At 39.2% G+C, this 17,647-nt stretch overlaps 2 protein-coding genes across 2 annotated transcripts in view; both read right to left on the bottom strand.

Moving 5' to 3' along the window:
- Positions 1–17,647, bottom strand: part of LOC128014423 (histone H4) — a 201,962-nt gene that overhangs the window by 43,732 nt on the left and 140,583 nt on the right. The window lies entirely within an intron of this gene.
- Positions 17,020–17,558, bottom strand: LOC128014390 (histone H3-like). Its single transcript, XM_052597972.1, has one exon. The coding sequence runs from the start codon at positions 17,514–17,516 to the stop codon at positions 17,106–17,108; it is 411 nt and encodes a 136-aa protein (XP_052453932.1). The 5' UTR covers positions 17,517–17,558; the 3' UTR covers positions 17,020–17,105.

Genomic DNA, 17,647 nt, shown 5'->3' with positions numbered 1-17,647 from the left:
GAGTACTCAACACTGGTATCTCTCGTCCCTCTATCTGTCTCTGACAGTACCTCTTGTTCTCGTCCATCAATCTGTCTCCTACTGTATCTCTCGTCCCTCTGTCTCTGACTGTATCTCCCGTCCCTCTGTCTGTCTCTGACAGTACCTCTCGTCCCTCTGTCTGTCTCTGACAGTACCTCTCGTCCCTCTGTCTGTCTCTGACATTATCTCTCGTCCCTCTATCTGTCTCTGACTGTACCTCTCGTCCCTCTATATGTCTCTGACTGTACCTCTCGTCTTTCTGTCTGTCTCTGACTGTACCTCTCATTTCTCTATCGGTCTCCAACTGTATCTCTCGTGCCTCTATCTGTCTCCTACTGTATCTCTCGTCCCTCTGTCTCTGACTGTACCTCTCGTCCCTCTATCTGTCTCTGACTGTACCTCTCGTCCCTCTATCTGTCTCTGAATGTACCTCTCGTCCCTCTATCTGTCTCTGACTGTACCTTTCGTCCCTCTATCTGTCTCTGACTGTACCATCTCGTCCCTCTATCTGTCTCTGAATGTACCTCTCGTCCCTCTGTCTGTCTCTGACTGTACCTCTCGTCCCTCTATCTGTCTTCGTCTGTATTTTTCATGCCTCTATCTGTCTCCTACTGTATCTCTTGTTCCTCTATCTGTCTCTGACTGTACTCTCGTCCCTCTGTCTCCTACTGTATCTCTCATCCCTCTGTCTCTGACTGTATCTCTCGTCCCTCTATCTGTCTCTGACTGTACCTCTCATCCCTCTGTCTGTCTCTGACTGTATCTCTCACCCCTTTCTCTGTCTATGACTGTATCTCTCATCCTTCTCTCTGTCTGACTGTATCTCTCGTCCCTCTGTCTGTCTCTGAGTTTACCTCTCGTTCCTCTGTCTGTCTCTGACTGTACCTCTTGTCCCTCTATCTGTCTCTGACTGTATCTCTCTTCCCTCTCTCTGTCTCTGCCTGTATCGCTCATCCCTCTATCTGTCACTGACTGTATCTCTCGTCCCTCTGTCTGGCTCTGACTGTATTTCTCGTCTCTCTATCTGTCTCTGACTGTATCTCTCGTCCCTCTATCTTACTCTGACAGTATCTATTGTACCTCTATCTGTCTCTGACTGTATCTCCCGTCCCTCAATCTGTCTCTGACTGTATCTCTTGTCCCTCTATCAGTCTCTGACTGTATATCTCACCCCTTTCTCTGTCTCTGACTGTATCTCTGACCCCTTTCTCTGTCTATGACTGTATCTCTTATCCCTCTCTCTGTCTCTGACTGTATCTCTCGTCCCTCTATCAGTCTCTGACTGTATCTCTCACCCCTTTCTCTGTCTCTGACTGTATCTCTCATCCTTCTCTCTGTCTGACTGTATCTCTCGTCCCTCTTTCTGTCTCTGAGTTTACCTCTCGTTCCTCTGTCTGTCTCTGACTGTACCTCTCGTCCCTCTATCTGTCTCTGACTGTATCTCTCTTCCCTCTCTCTGTCTCTGACTGTATCGCTCATCCCTCTATTTGTCACTGACTGTATCTCTCGTCCCTCTGTCTGGCTCTGACTGTATTTCTCGTCCCTCTATCTGTCTCTGACTGTATCTCTCGTCCCTCTATCTTACTCTGACAGTATCTATTGTACCTCTATCTGTCTCTGACTGTATCTCCCGTCCCTATCTCTGTCTCTGACTGAACCTCTCATGCCTCTGTCTCCTACTGTGTCTCTCGTCCCTCTATCTGTCTCTGACTGTATCTCTCATCCCTATCTCTGTCTCTGACTGAACCTCTCATGCCTCTGTCTCCTACTGTGTCTCTCGTCCCTCTATCTGTCTCTGACAGTACCTCTCGTCCCTCTGTCTGTCTCTGACTGTACCTCTCATCCCTCTATCTGTCTCCGACTGTACCTCTCGTCCCTCTGTCTCTGACTGTACCTAAGTCTGTCTCTGACTGTACCTCTCGTCCCTCTGTCTGTCTCTGACTGTAAATCTCATCCCTCTGTCTGTCTCCGACTGTACCTCTCATCCCTCTGTCTGTCTCCGACTGTATCTCTCATGCCTCTATCTGTCTCTGACTGTACATCTCGTCCCTCTTTCTCCTACTGTATCTCTCGTCCCTCTATGTGTCTCCGACTGTCCATCTCGTCCCTCTATCTGTCTCCGACTGTCGCTCGTCCCTCTGTCTCTGACTGTATCTCTCGTCCCTCTATCTGTCTCTGACTGTATCTCTCGTCCCTCTATCTGTCTCTGACAGTACCTCTCGTTCCTCTGTCTGTCTCTGTCTGTACCTCTAGTCCCTCTATCTGCCTTCGACTGTGTCTCTCGAGCCTCTATCTTTCTCCTACTGTATCTCTCATCCCTCTGTCTCTGACTGTATCTCTCGTCCCTCTATATGTTTCTGACTGTACCACTCATCCCTCTGTCTGTCTCTGACTGTATCTCTCATGCCTCTATCTGTATCTGACCGTATCTGTTGTCCCTCTATCTGTCACTGACTGTATCTCTCCTCACTCTGTCTGTCTCTGCCAGTATGTATTGTCCCTCTGTCTGTCTCGGACTGTATCTCCCATCCCTCTATCTGTCTCTGACTGTATCTCTCATCCCTCTATCAGTCTCTGACTGCATCTCTCACCCCTTTCTCTGTCCCTGATTGTACCTCTCGTCACTCTGTCTGTCTCTGACTGTATCTCTCGTCCCTCTGTTTGTCTCTGACTGTACCTCTCGTCCCTCCGTCTCTGACAGTACCTCTCGTCCCTCTGTCTTTATCTGACTGTATCTCTCGTCCCTCTATCTGTCTCTGACTGTACCTCTCGTCCCTCTGTATGTCTCTGACTGTATCTCTCATGTGTCTATCTGTATCTGACTGTATCTGTCGTCCCTCTATCTATCACTGACTGTATCTCTCCTCACTCTGTCTGTCTCTGCCTGTATCTGTTGTCCCTCTGTCTGTCTCGAACTGTATCTCTCATCTCTCTATCTGTCTCTGACTGTATCTCTGATCCCTCTATCTGTCTCTGACTGCATTTCTCACCCCTTTCTCTGTCTCTGACTGTATCTCTCATTCCTTTTTCTGTCTCCTACTGTATCTCCCGTCCCTCTATGTGTCTCCGACTGTACCTCTCATCCCTCTATCTGTCTCCGACTGTACTTCTCGTCCCTCTGTCTCTGACTGTATCTCTCGTCCCTCTATCTGTGTCCGACTGTATCTCTCGTCCCTCTATCTGTGTCCGACTGTATCTCTCATCCCTCTATCTGTCTCCTACTGTATCTCTCATCCCTCTGTCTCTGACTGTATCTCTCGTCCCTCTATCTGTCTCTGACAGTACCTCTCGTTCCTCTGTCTGTCTCTGACAGTACCTCTTGTCCCTCTGTCTGTCACTGACTGTATGTCTCGTCCCTTTATCTGTCACTGACTGTATCTCTCGTCCCTCTATCTGTCAATGACAGTATCTCTCGTCCCTCTATCTGTCAATGACTGTATCTGTCCTCCCCTATTTGTTTCTGAAAGTATTATTATGTTTTGTGATATATCTAATGTATTGTCCTCTTTGCTCTTTTCATTATTTCTAGTCACACTTTGAATCCTGGGATGGAACGTCATCTAGAGCATAATTGTTCTTTGGTTGATTTTTATGCTTTTGATGGAAAAGTTTGTATGCCTTGTTTGGCCATGTTGGTCAGCGTTGGAAAGCGTTTTTTTTTGTTTTTTTTTAAAGGGTTAGTTCACCCAAAAATGAAAATTCATTCAATAATTACTTATGTCATTCCACACCTGTAAGATCTCCGTTCATCTTCACAACACACATTAAGATCTTTTTGATGAAATCCAATGGCTCAGTGAAGCCTCCATTTCTAGCAGGAACACTTATTTTTTCAATGCCCAGAATCAGTGGCAGATGCAGAATTATTTTTATAGTCTCAATAAAAAATGTTTACTAAACTTGGGCTATTGTTGTTTACTTAGAATATATATATAGTATATAAGTACATATATATATATATATATATATATATATATATATATATATATATATATATATATATATATATATATATATATAGTGTAGTATATTTTACATTTACATTTATTCATTTAGCAGACGCTTTTATCCAAAGCAACTTAAAGATGAAGACAGTGGAAGCAATCAAAAACAACAAAAAGAGCAATGATATATAAGTGCTATAACATGTCTCAGTTAGGTTAACACAGTACACGTAGCATGGGATTTTAACTAATATAATAAATAAAAAGAAAACAGATAGAATAAAAATAAAAGAATAGAGCAAGCTAGTTAGAGGTCTTTACACATACACACACACATACATATACAATTGAATAATAAATTAAAAGAAAATAGAATACAAAAAGATTAGAAAGGTAGTTAGATTTTTTAAAGAATATAATTATAATAGTGAGTGTTAAAGATAGAGGGTCAAATAAAGATGGAAGAAATGGGTTTTAAGCCGATTCTTGAAGATGGCTAAGGACTCAGCTGCTCGGATTCATTTGGGGAGTTCATTCCACCAGAAGGGAACATTTAATTTAAAAGTCCGTAAAAGTGACTTTGTGCTTCTTTGGGATGGCACAATCAAGCAACGTTCATTTGCAGAACGCAAGCTTCTAGAGGGCACTTAAGTCTGAAGTAACAAATTTAGGTAAATGGGTGCAGAGCCAGTGGTAGTTTTGTAGGCAAACATCAATGCTTTGAATTTTATTCGAGCAGCTATTGGAAGCCAGTGCAAACTGATAATCAGAGGTGTGAAGTGTATTCTTTTTGGCTCATTAAAAATTAATCTTGCTGCCGTGTTCTGAATTAATTGTAAAGGTTTGATAGAATCGGCTGGAAGACCTGCCAAGAGGGCATTGCAATAGTCCAGCCTGGACAGAACAAGAGCTTGAACAAGGAGTTGTGCAGCATGTTCCGAAAGAAAGGGCTTGATCTTCTTGATGTTGAATAAAGCAAATCTGCAGGATCGGACAGTTTTAGCAATGTGGTCTGAGAAAGTCAGCTGATCATCAATCATAACTCCAAGGCTTCTAGCTGTGTAAATTGTGATGGAACGATGGGTTTGCTGGAATCACAAGCAGTTCTGTCTTGGCAAGGTTGAGTTGAAGGTGATGGTCCATCAGTATAGTATATATAGTATATAAGTTACAATTATTAACAAACAGTGAGTTCAAAAATACTCTCCCATAATTTTGCACAGTAATCTGAAAATAAATGCGGCACACCCAGATTTTCATATGCACACCCAGAGTCTGTTTTCTGGCTACACTGCTGCCCAGAATACCACTAAAACATATTTAAAACAGTTCATGTGACTACAGTGGTTCAACCCAAATATTATAAAAGGATGAGAATACTTTTTGTGCGACAAAAAAACAACAAAAAATGACTTTATTCAACAATTTCTAGTGATGGGCGATCTCAAAACACTGTTTCATGAAGATTATAAGATTCTAAGATTCTAAGTTTTTTGTTTCAAATATTTTTTTTTAAACGTGTAGCAAACTACCAAAGTCACATTGAACTATTGAAATTTCAAAAAACTTATGATGTAACGAAGCCTTGTTTACTGAAATCATGTGACTTTGGCAATTTGATATGCACTCCAGACCACTGATTTTAACCAAAAGATTCATAAAGATTCGAAGCTTCATGAAGCAGTGTTAAAAAAAATAAATAAAAAAATAATAGTTTTTGATTAGTCATATTTTGTTTATTGGCACACAAAAAGTATTCTCGTTACTACATTACACTAAGGTTGAACCACTGTAGTCACATAAACTGTTTTAAATGTGTTTTTAGTACCTTTCTGGGCATTGAAAAGGGAAATTATCTTGCTAGCAATGCATGCCTAACTGGTCCATCAGGTTTTGTAAAAAAAAAAACATATCTTAATGTGTGTTGTGAAGATGAACATAGTGTGTGGAACGACATGAGGGTGAGTAATGACTAAATTTTCACTTTTGGGTGATCTGTTTTAATATGACCATGTTGGTCATGTTTTGATTATAACACAATTTGCATATTTCTTTGTGTCAAGGTCCATGAAGGCCAATATGTTTCAAGTAATTATAAAAATATTCATGCCAAAATTTCATGTCCATTAAAAAAAAAAGAAAAGAAAAAAGAAAAAAAAAAAGAAATCAATTTAAAATAAATAAAAATGAGTTCAAAATAATAAACTTTATGACATTTTTGTCATGTACATTTGAAAGTAATATTAATTTTTTTAAGATTTTTTATTTTATTTATTTTTTTGGTGCATTAAGTAATGCACAACACTGTATGCAGTTAAAAATTGTTTAAAGCATATGCAGTTAATAGTTTAAATTTAAAATTCAGCTGCCAATCATTAAGTCAGCAATCAGGAAAATATATTGTATGCTATCATTTTACATACTTTAAATATAGCAAATACACATGCTTTTTAAAAATAATTGCTGTATTTTTCACAGTAAACTACTTGAATTTGTGTATTTGCTATTTATATGTTAAATGCCATATACAATATATAAAAAATGCATTAGATATATTTTTTGTAATAATGCATTATACAAAATATTAAAAAACTGTAAATTTTACAGTAAAATACTGGTAGCAGGGTTGCCAGCCAGTTACTGTAAATTTTACAGTCACCTTACTGTAATTTAATTTAATGAATTTTACGAGAATGACAATTTATCGAGAATACAGCAAAATTCTATAAATTAAATTACAGCAAGACTACTGTTCATTTTACAGTAACTGGCTGGTAACCCTGCTGCCAGTATTTTACTATAAAATTTACAGTATTTTTTTAACAGTGTAGTGTGAGACTTAAAGAGACATTAGGTCCCCAGTGAAAGGATAATTAAAAGTATAGTGAGTCCAGAATAATCAAATATCAGAACTGATACATAATCAACCTTTGTGATCACTTTTTAAATATAAACATTGTCTAAATTCAATGATCACTTAAACCTGGAGTCAGATTGAACAAGGAGCAGGTATTTAAGATCAAGGCTGGAGGCCACCATCTTTTTTTTTGGGGGGGGGGGGGGGGGGGGGGCAAGTAGCTCTGAGCTGGGTGAACCAATTTTATGGCTCATAACACCAGCAAATTCATCACCTTGTGAATCTCGAGTAAAACCGTCTGACATCATGGTATAATGAGCACAATGGCACCCAAAAGAGAGTAGCCCAGAAAATGGAGTGCAGCTAGAGGAACACAAAACTAGAGGGATTTTGTATTTCTTGGCGGGAAAGTATGCTATCCTACAGAAAAACGTTAAAATCTGCTAGACCTAATTATTTTTTGTCTCTTTTAGAAGAAAACAAACATATCCCCAGGTATTTATTCAACACAGTGGCTAAATTAATGGAAAATAAAGCATCAACAGGTGTATCCCAACAGCACAGCAGTAATGACTTTATGAACTACTTTACTTCCAAGATAGATACTATCTGAGATAAAATTATAACCATGCAGCCAGCAGCAGTATCGCATCAGACAGTGCACTATAGACCCCCTGAGGAACAGTTCCACTCATTCTCTACCATAGGAGAGGAACAATTAAATAAACTTGTTAAATGACTGATCCCAATCCATTTTTTTCATTATCAACATGGATATTAAACTCACCAACAATTAAAACTTTATCTGCAGCCAGCTCTTACTTGGATATAAAATCAGCACATTATTTAATAAAGTCTATATGGTGCCCTGTGTACAGTATCCAGTACAAACAACACAGGATTTATCTTTAAACAACGGCCTTAGGTTAACCAAAAGGCCATTGATACAGTCTCAAACAATAGATATTATTATTAGGTTATTATTATTGTTGTTGTTTTGTCACAAAACATTTACAGTTATATGTTTGTAAGATCATTAAATTCTATGAAAACTCTACAGAACAGCACATATTATTCATAACATTAAAAACGTATTTCAGTCTAATAACAGACCTGAGATGGATGCGAGGTTTTTATAACAACCACTGTACGAAAGAATAAACAACTTACTCATTATAAATTGTGTCCTTTGTTGTTTCAGATTGTTTCTTTAAATGAAAGCTTTCGTCCTCCAAATCTTCGTTGTCTTCTGAAGAACATGTGAACTCTTCCTCACTGTCTGTGATCGTCTGCAGAGCTTCCTCGCGTGTGTGTGCCATCGTGAAGAAATGACAATAAAGATACAAATGTGAGGCCTTTTTATCATGGAGCGTTTATGTGTTTCTGTGGCTCATACCAGACCATTAACACCAGGGCGCTGCCAGGAATTTTGGGCCCCATGACAAAAAAATCGAATTGGGCCCCTCTGTGCAGCTGTTGTCACCACATCTCTAGGACCTAACTGTCCCATCAAAAGCTTTACATAACTCTAATCAAAGGCTTGCAACTGTCTTGCTTCTTGTAGTTCAATACTACTACTAGCACAATATTTACTGCTAGTGATTTTTAAATGCAAGTCTGCATACAGTATGCAGTTCACTATTTGATACAAGATTAAAAGCCAACATAAAAATGTCCTTAAAGCAACACTATGTAAAAAAAAAATCCTTAAAATAATGTTTCCAAAATCGTTTCAATGGTTCATCAAGTTGTAACAGGCTGAAAGGCACTTATGTCTCACTGGAATGATAAGTCATTAACACAGTGATAGCTAATTTATATAGTTTTCAAAATAAAATAATAATTAATTATTATAAAGACATCGTTCATTTTATTATTATTTGAAATATACTCGATGATGTTTTATATAGTGTATAATATAATCAGACCAACGTGCTCTTCCTCCAGTGGCACAGAAATCTTCTTTATTTCAATATAAAAAATCAGTTTGACTATATACCGAACTATATTAGTGCCTTAAACATAACTGAGTAAAATTAATTTATAATAACTGTAACTGAGATATTTGTTTATTAGATCAAGTAATAGTGAGTGAATCTGACCATTTTTTGTTTTATTCTTCACCTCCAGGTATTTTAATAAAGGCGCTCACTATTGCTCACTCAACTTTTTCAAACTTCCGACGAGCGAGACGATGGATGGCTATAATATAATAGGCTAGTGACAAATGGTCAAAAAGTGCTTTAGTTTTCGAGATACCCCTACCGGAGGTAGAACTAAACCCAACAATGTTTTTCCTCATCTCTAAGGTCTCCCATATATGAAATGGATTCTTGGCTAAAAATATTTTACTGCTAAGATTGTTAAATTAACAGATATTGTTATACACCACAAAACCAATAAAGGACTAAAATTTAGCCTGTCCGTATGGGAGTTAAGGTATATAAACTAATGCAGATCAATCACACAAGCTCTGAGAGCTTTGAAACTTGACATGTTTGTAGTCAGGAAGTTGATTTAACTACTAGAAAAGACTGGATGTGAATATCTTGATGTATGGAATAAATAGACACATGTAAACACATATCTAAAATAAGCGGACATGCACAAATTTAATATCTATGCAGAATGTTTTCATTTACTTTGTGTTTGCTTTGCCTGGCATTATCATAGAAACACATATGATGGCTTGTTGGAAAGGTGGGGTTGTGCTGAATCCAGCAATACCAAATATGTAAATATATGATAAAAGAGAAGTGTTCTGTCACTCAATGTATGAGGTGTCCAAAATGAATGAAAATGGAACACTGACATAATTGAGTCCAAACCCATTCATTATCAGTGGTGAGGAGAATGTTGAGAAATTCAAATATAAGAGACATCAAAAAATATTAAATATGGCACCTTGTACTATATGGAAACAAAGATTGAAATCGAAAGATAACACCTTACCATAGCACAAACAGGAGACCAGGAGTTTTAACTTAATGAACTTTTTAATAAAACTATAACTTAACTTCACACAATACAACTTAAATTATTAATATGTAAATATATAATAAAAGAGAAGTGTTCTGTCACTCAATGTATGAGGTGTCCAAAATGAAAGAACGATGGACAAAATAGCCTCAAGTCCAAATCACATTAACAGTGGTGAGATAAATGTTGACAAATTCATGGTTACTGCAAAGTAACTTACATTAGGTAAGTGCTGATCTATATTTATGATACATTTAATAATGATACATTTCATAAGGCACAGTATACTATACAATTCATATGAACCACAGATCCAATTGAATCAAGTTAACACTGGAATGGAACACCTTTATTAAAATATCGTCACTGTCGGGCAGAATCCTCGCATATCCAAATTTTGTCTATTTCATATTATTTCACAATTCAATGCTATTGGTCAAACCCCACGTGGTAAACAATCTAAAGTGTTGAAAATAGATTGAGAGCAAATCTCTTAACTCCATTGGGCACTTCTTGGGCACAGTTTTGTGTGAACCTTTGGTATTTCTAACTGACTCGATCCTAATGATCTGAGTGCTTTGTTAGGTTTATATTCAGTGAACATATCTGCAATATATTTCGGTCCTAGGTCATTTAGTGACTTATATATGAGTAAAAGTACTTTAAAATCAATCCTATATTTAACTGGAAGCCAGTGTAAGGACCTGAGGACTGTTGTGATATGCTCAGACTTTCTGGTTCTAGTCAGAATCCTGGCAGCAGTGTTCTGCATGAGCTGCAGCTGTCTAATGGTCTTTTTGGGAAGGCCGGTGAGGAGCCCATTACAATTGTCCACCCTGCTGGTGATAAAGGCATGAACAAGTTTCTCCATGTCTTGGCTGGAAACAAAACCTCTAATTCTTGCAATGTTTTTGAGATGATAGTATGCTGATTTAGCTACTGCTTTGACATGACTACTGAAACTCAGACCGGTCTCCAGAATCACACCAAGATTCCTGACATGATTTTTAGTTGACCCCTAGAGTCAAGGTATGCATTCACCTTGAACACTTCATGTTTGTTTCCAAATGCAATGACTTCAGTTTTTTCCTTGTTTAGCTGAAGAAAGCTCTGGCACATCCAACTATTAATTTTATCAATGCATTGGCAAAGGGAGTCAATAGGCGGATCTTTTGTGACGTCATTGTTTATGTTTGTCGCGTTGCATCATGGGAATCGTGTGGCAGGAAACACCGCTAGATACCTGTAATTTGATTGTTTTGCACGTTTGGAGGAGGATTTAGAGAAGAGGATGGTTCACTCTTGCTGTGTGGTCGATTGTACGGTTAGTTGGGGGCCTGATAAAAAGTTTTTTCGAATTCCCTCCGAAAAGGATAGCGAAAAATGAAAGAAATTGTTGCGTGCAGCGTGCTAAAGCCTGCAGCTTCTGATCGAGTTTGTGAGGCACATTTTGTTCATGATAAGTCTTAGTGACTATGTATTTATAGAAGATTGAATAAAAATAAATAAAACTGAGTCAAATCAACCGAATCATATGTTTTCGCTTTCTGATTCAGGTGTCCCAAACCGCAATCCACAGCACCCAGACTATGTTCCTCACATCATTCTGTAGCTGTGCTTTGCTGCAAGCCTCACTAGTACATGCAGCATTTGTAAGTCCTATCCTGACAGCTGCTTCTACTTTAAACATTAAATTCTCCAAGACTGGATTTGAAAGAAGGAGAAATTTGTAAGCTGTGATATACAATTTTTCACCATTAGTACAGACGACATTGAAAGTCTCACACTGAAAACAATTGAATTGGTACAATAGTCACTACATTTTCAGTAAATAAATAAGTAAATAAGAACACTGATCAATGAAGACTTACCCGGATTTGCAGTCGCAGTGAGCAGTGATTATTTTGCCGTTCTCTTTGGCGATCACCCACGGGAGATGCGAATCATGCTGTGACTCTGCTTGGCCAGGTCTAACCTCTGCTTTTAGCACGATCACTGCTTTCTGTTTGGCAGAAAAGATTGGCCCAACTTTTCGAGAAACAAAATAATCATAGGCCTTCAGACTTTTGAAAGCCTTTAATCTTTCATGAGTGAAGGGTCCAGGGGTTTCTATTAAATAAGAATAAATGTCTCCCCAGCAGATTGGTGGCCAAGACACGGGCGAGTCGGACCAACGTTTTTTGTCATCCCAGATTTCATATGGGCTTTGAATAGCTTAGATTTTGTCACCAATACAAATTTTGAGCTTCTCTCCAAACCTCCTCCGGTCTTCAGATGTGGTAAAGATGTGGCTAAAGTGCTTATTTATTGAGGATTTTGCCCGCTAAAGGCCGTTCACACCAAGCACGATAACTATAAAGATAACGATAAAGATATAGTTCTAAAAATCGTTCTCAATATTAAAGAATAGCAGAGTCCACACCATAACTATAACAATAAAGAAACGATATCGTTGGAATCACTTTCAGAATGATTTTCCCCCCTGATGAACGATAAAACATTGCCGACCAATCAGAATCAATCCTGCTGTAATGAGCTCGAGAATTTAAAGCAGCAGACGTGCCGGTAAATCTGGGTATCATCAGCATAGCTGTGATAGGCAATTTGGTTCTTTCTCATTATTTGACTTAGTGGAAGCATATACAGGCTAACCAAGAGGGGTGCAAGAATTGACCCTTGTGGCACTCCACATCTCATGGACGTCCACTTAGACTTATGCTCTCCTAGACTCACATAATAGCCTCTCCCTTCTAAGTATGACCTGAACCATTTGAGTACCATCCCAGAAAGCCCAACCCAGTTTTCCAGTCTCTGTAGAAGTATGTTATGATCGATAGTACTAGGGTTATTATTACTAGGCTTATTATACATGTGCACTAGGCTTATTATACATCTAATTTCTAATTCTACTTGTATTGAATTAAATGTTTTGGATACCAGCATTAAATTATTGTTTTTATTATTATTTTACTGACTCAAAGTTGGCACTGTGCATGTAAAATGCCCCAAGTAGGCCAACAGGTTTTATTTATGGGAGAAAAAAGGTCTGTCTACTGGCGCCAAGTAAGCCTATCTTTGCATAACTCTTTTTCATTTCTTACAATAACGAATGAAAATCGTTAGGTTAGATACATTTGAGTAGGCTTGTTTTGTTAAAAATCCATAGCTGTAATGCTTCGGTAATGGTCCACACAGCTGTAAGGCTCCACACAGCTCACGCTGAAAAGCGACGCAGTGCCTTACTCGGAGACTGGCCCCATTCTCTCTTGCACAGATGCTTCGCTAGCATCATCGGATGCCTATCAGAATCCGGGAGTTAAGACCGCAGTTTGAGCCAGTGGCTTGAATTGATATAGCTCAGGCCCTGGCCCTGTGTCCTCAGACACCTCGGCATCCTCCACTTCAGGTGAAGGTGGGGGAGAAAAGTCCTCTACTTGAAATGAACGCTCTGTTGCAAAACTACTTGCGTCACTAGAGTCACTCTCCATTTTAGCGACTCTAACAGCAGCTGTCAATTAATCTGTCACTGAGGGTCTCAGGTTCACGCCCCACCGGCTCAGCCCTGCCCTTGGTTTGTCCCCTCTATCTCCACTGTGCTCTGCCCACTTTTCAGCATTTTTCAAATATTGCCAGTGGGTGGAGTCAGGCTCTGACCAGGGGTTTAGTTACCCCTTAAAGCCTTATCTCTTGTCAAAAGGCTCGACACGACCGCAGACTTTGATGAACACTGCTGGCAGCAGCGACGTCTGTGTCTGTATCATTCTTATCAATGAGTGCATAACCTCGTATCTCCCCACTCCCAAGTCATAAAAATCTCGTATCTCATATTAAACATGATTTTGTCCCACCCTCTTTGTTTTTTGATGATGGAAGCATAAAGAAGACAACAGCAGCTGCCAAGTGTAAAAGAACCATCAGCATATATCATTGATGGCATGGATCTTCTTCAAATGCTCAATGATTCAGCCTTTCAAACGTACAATGACCTGGGTGAGTGTGTCTGGAAAAAGATCGCAACTTTAATGGGAAAGGAAGGTAACAGCTGTGTCGTTATAGTTTTTGATAGATATGAACACTCAATCAAAGATCTTGAAAGACAAAGAAGAGGCACCAAGATGGGCATCCTAGCACCAACCTGGATGAGCTGAGGTGTCAGCAGCAAATCTACCCCCAACAGAAGATGGCTTCAAGCAACATGTGCTGAGAGCCGTGTACCAAACAGCAGTGTGGCATCTCAGCCACCTGGCCAAAACGCTTCTCTGGAACCCAGTTGGTAGAGGATGGAGGCTCAGAGAAGGTGGCTGCATTTAATCTGTGCCAGGAGGCACCAGCACCTAAAGGAGTTAGAGACCTCACCCACCTCTACTGTAAAAACGAAAACTGCACCGATGCCACCAAATGCCAGTGTCTTTCTGTGGGCTTGACCTGCACAGGGTTTTGCTCTTGCCCTGACTGTCCAAATATGACCCACTTTGTCACTGATGACAATGTGGATGAGTGGTGTGTTGCAGTTGTAACATCATGGGGGGTTGACCCCATAATGTTTCAAGAGGGTCTGGCTGTAGGCTTGTACTTGCACTCTCAGACTTGCACACTCAGACATTTGCAAGATCGGCAAATCCATGGCCAGAACACCAGAATATGAACATTTGCACAAAGTCTCTAGCTAAGCGTAGAAAAAAAACACTTAACATGGCTTAATATATTAAGATGCTATTAAAATATCAAATTAAATGTACAGTTCATTAATATACGGAATATGTATATAGTATTTTCCTCACATACCGCAAAATGTGGCATAATGGACATAGATGAGAAAGGCCAAACTCATGCTTCTCTACTTTATTAAAATACATAACTAATATGTACAGGCAAGCAGGTGAGCCCAGAATAAACGCAACACGCAAAGTTTCACATTAAGCATTTTTCCATATAGAATAAACTGTCTACAACTTGTTTATATCACTGTCTTTGTCCATTAACCTACATTATGTGTTTTATTTATAATGATTTTCTATAGGAGGAAAATGTTTAATGTACAATTTAACGCACTGCGTTCTGTACTCGTCTTCTTGCCTGTACGGAGTTGATCCTTTTAAAATCACTTAATGCATAATGCCCGTTCATATCTGCTGGTCTGTATGTACTTAGAGTCAACAACAAGACATATAGGCTAGGCTAGGCCTACTAAATTGTCTTTATCATCTTAGTCTGTTATTAGGCCACATTAAGCGTTATGTTGTATGGGAGGACAAAGTTTGCACATTTTGTTCATAGCCATCTGCTTGACTTGCAGTACATTGAATAATAACTATATATCGAATTTGATCTTTTAATTGAACTTAATGTGTCTGAATACATTATGCCATATTAAGTGTAAGGTTTTTTCTACAGGAGGAAAACGCTTAACAAAAGACTTTGTGCATTGCGTTCATATTCTGCTGTTCTGTGGCCAAGGCGTGTGCTTGTCTTTTTCTTGCAGGACCCTGTACGTTATAGTACTAAATTAGTTTTAATCGTTTAATCACCACCACAGCGTCTTGTCTCCAGTGGCAACATGCACGATTTGTGTTGATTGCAAATGAAGTCACAGGTAGCAGAGAGTGCAAGTAGCGATTGCAATTGACATTGTAATTTAGTTTATTTTTTCTTGTCTTCGCCACATGGCAACTGTTATAAAATGTTGGGAAATTCAAACAAAAAGTTATCAATAAATAGAACAAAATAAAAAATAAAGACTGCAAGTGACGTCGCTAGCAGAAGCAGTGTCTGAGAGTGCAAGTGCAAGTCTGCAGCCAGACCCTTCTCCAATGGTTACCAAAAGCAGTTGATATTCCAAATGGTTGCTGCTAGAAAATAAACTAAACAGCCTGAGAAGACAGGGCTCATTTCCCCGAAGAGTGTTTGTTTCTTTAGTTAGATTGCCATTTGTTTTATTTAAGACAGTAATTTAGGTTGTATTGTGTGAAGTTAAGTTATAGTTTTATTAAAAAGTTCATTAAGTTAAAACTCCTGGTCTCCTGTTTGTGCTATGGTAAGGTGTTATCTTTCGATTTCAATCTTTGTTTCCATATAGTACAAGGTGCCATATTTAATATTTTTTGATGTCTCTTATATTTTTATTTCTCAACATTCTCCTCACCACTGATAATGAATGGGTTTGGACTCAATTATGTCAGTGTTCCATTTTCATTCATTTTGGACACCTCATACATTGAGTGACAGAACACTTCTCTTTTATCATATATTTACATATTTGGTATTGCTGGATTCAGCACAACCCCACCTTTCCAACAAGCCATCATATGTGTTTCTATGATAATGCCAGGCAAAGCAAACACAAAGTAAATGAAAACATTCTGCATAGATATTGAATTTGTGCATGTCCGCTTATTTTAGATATGTGTTTACATGTGTCTATTTATTCCATACATCAAGATATTTACATCCAGTCTTTTCTAGTAGTTAAATCAACTTCCTGACTACAAACATGTCAAGTTTCAAAGCTCTCAGAGCTTGTGTGATTGATCTGCATTAGTTTATATGCCTTAACTCCCATACGGACAGGCTATATTTTAGTCCTTTATTGATTTTGGGGTGTATAACAATATCTGTTAATTTAACAATCTTAGCAGTAAAATATTTTTAGCCAAGAATCCATTTCATATATGGGAGACCTTAGAGATGAGGAAAAACATTGTTGGGTTTAGTTCTACCTCCGGTAGGGGTATCTCGAAAATTCTGGGGCATTGTCACTAGCCTATAAGTGCATTGTGCTCACATTTATTTGTGCATCATATTACAAATAAAAATCTCACATATCAGTTTGTGTTTAATGAATCGCAGAATATATTTTAGTAGCCTACGTGTAACTTATTTGAGCGACGTTCTTGTGCTCGGTGTTTACATGCGCAGTTTGCAGCTTTCTTGGAGATTTCATGACTGACGACAGAACTACATGCATTCTCATATTTCTTATGCGGATTATTTATAATGAAGTGATATAGAGCGTGTACTACTGCGTCTAACAACATCTCATCAGACCAAAATTCACAGCTGTTCCTCTAAAGAGGATTTTGTTGAATTTGCCCAGAATTATTACATCTGTTGGCAAAATAAATTAAGATCTTCTAATATTTGTCACTAAGGGGTGTAGTATAATCTCTCAATAGTGTTAATTCTAACAAAACTCAAAATAGCACCGTATATTTAAAAGAGATGAAAGGAAATTCTACTTTATTAGACAAATTGAGGTGGCTCTTAAAAGAGCCTTGTAGGGTTTCAAGACTTGTGAAGTCAGGCGTTTAAGCGCGCTCTCCACGGATGCGGCGGGCCAGCTGGATGTCTTTGGGCATGATGGTGACTCTCTTGGCGTGGATGGCGCACAGGTTGGTGTCCTCGAACAGACCGACCAGATAAGCCTCGCTGGACTCCTGCAGGGCCATGACGGCGGAGCTCTGGAAGCGCAGGTCCGTCTTGAAGTCCTGAGCGATCTCTCGCACCAGACGCTGGAAGGGCAGCTTGCGGATCAGCAGCTCGGTGGACTTCTGGTAGCGACGGATCTCTCGCAGAGCCACGGTGCCGGGCCTGTAGCGGTGAGGCTTCTTGACGCCGCCGGTGGCTGGAGCGCTCTTACGGGCGGCTTTGGTGGCGAGCTGCTTCCTCGGGGCTTTGCCTCCGGTGGATTTACGAGCCGTCTGCTTGGTTCTTGCCATTTTCTCGAGTTTCCTGTCTTGATCTCTTCAACAGAATGATTCGAATCTTTTGCAAGGGATTTTTAATATCTCCTGCAGAATTGGGCGGTGCGTCACCGGCGGGGTTTGATTGGCTATTGTGTTTACGTCAC

The sequence above is a fragment of the Carassius gibelio genome, chromosome B25, assembly GCF_023724105.1.
Source record: "Carassius gibelio isolate Cgi1373 ecotype wild population from Czech Republic chromosome B25, carGib1.2-hapl.c, whole genome shotgun sequence".
Taxonomy (NCBI): domain Eukaryota; kingdom Metazoa; phylum Chordata; class Actinopteri; order Cypriniformes; family Cyprinidae; genus Carassius; species Carassius gibelio.
Note: the sequence above shows the minus strand (reverse complement) of the source record. Positions and strands in the feature narration are given on the sequence as shown.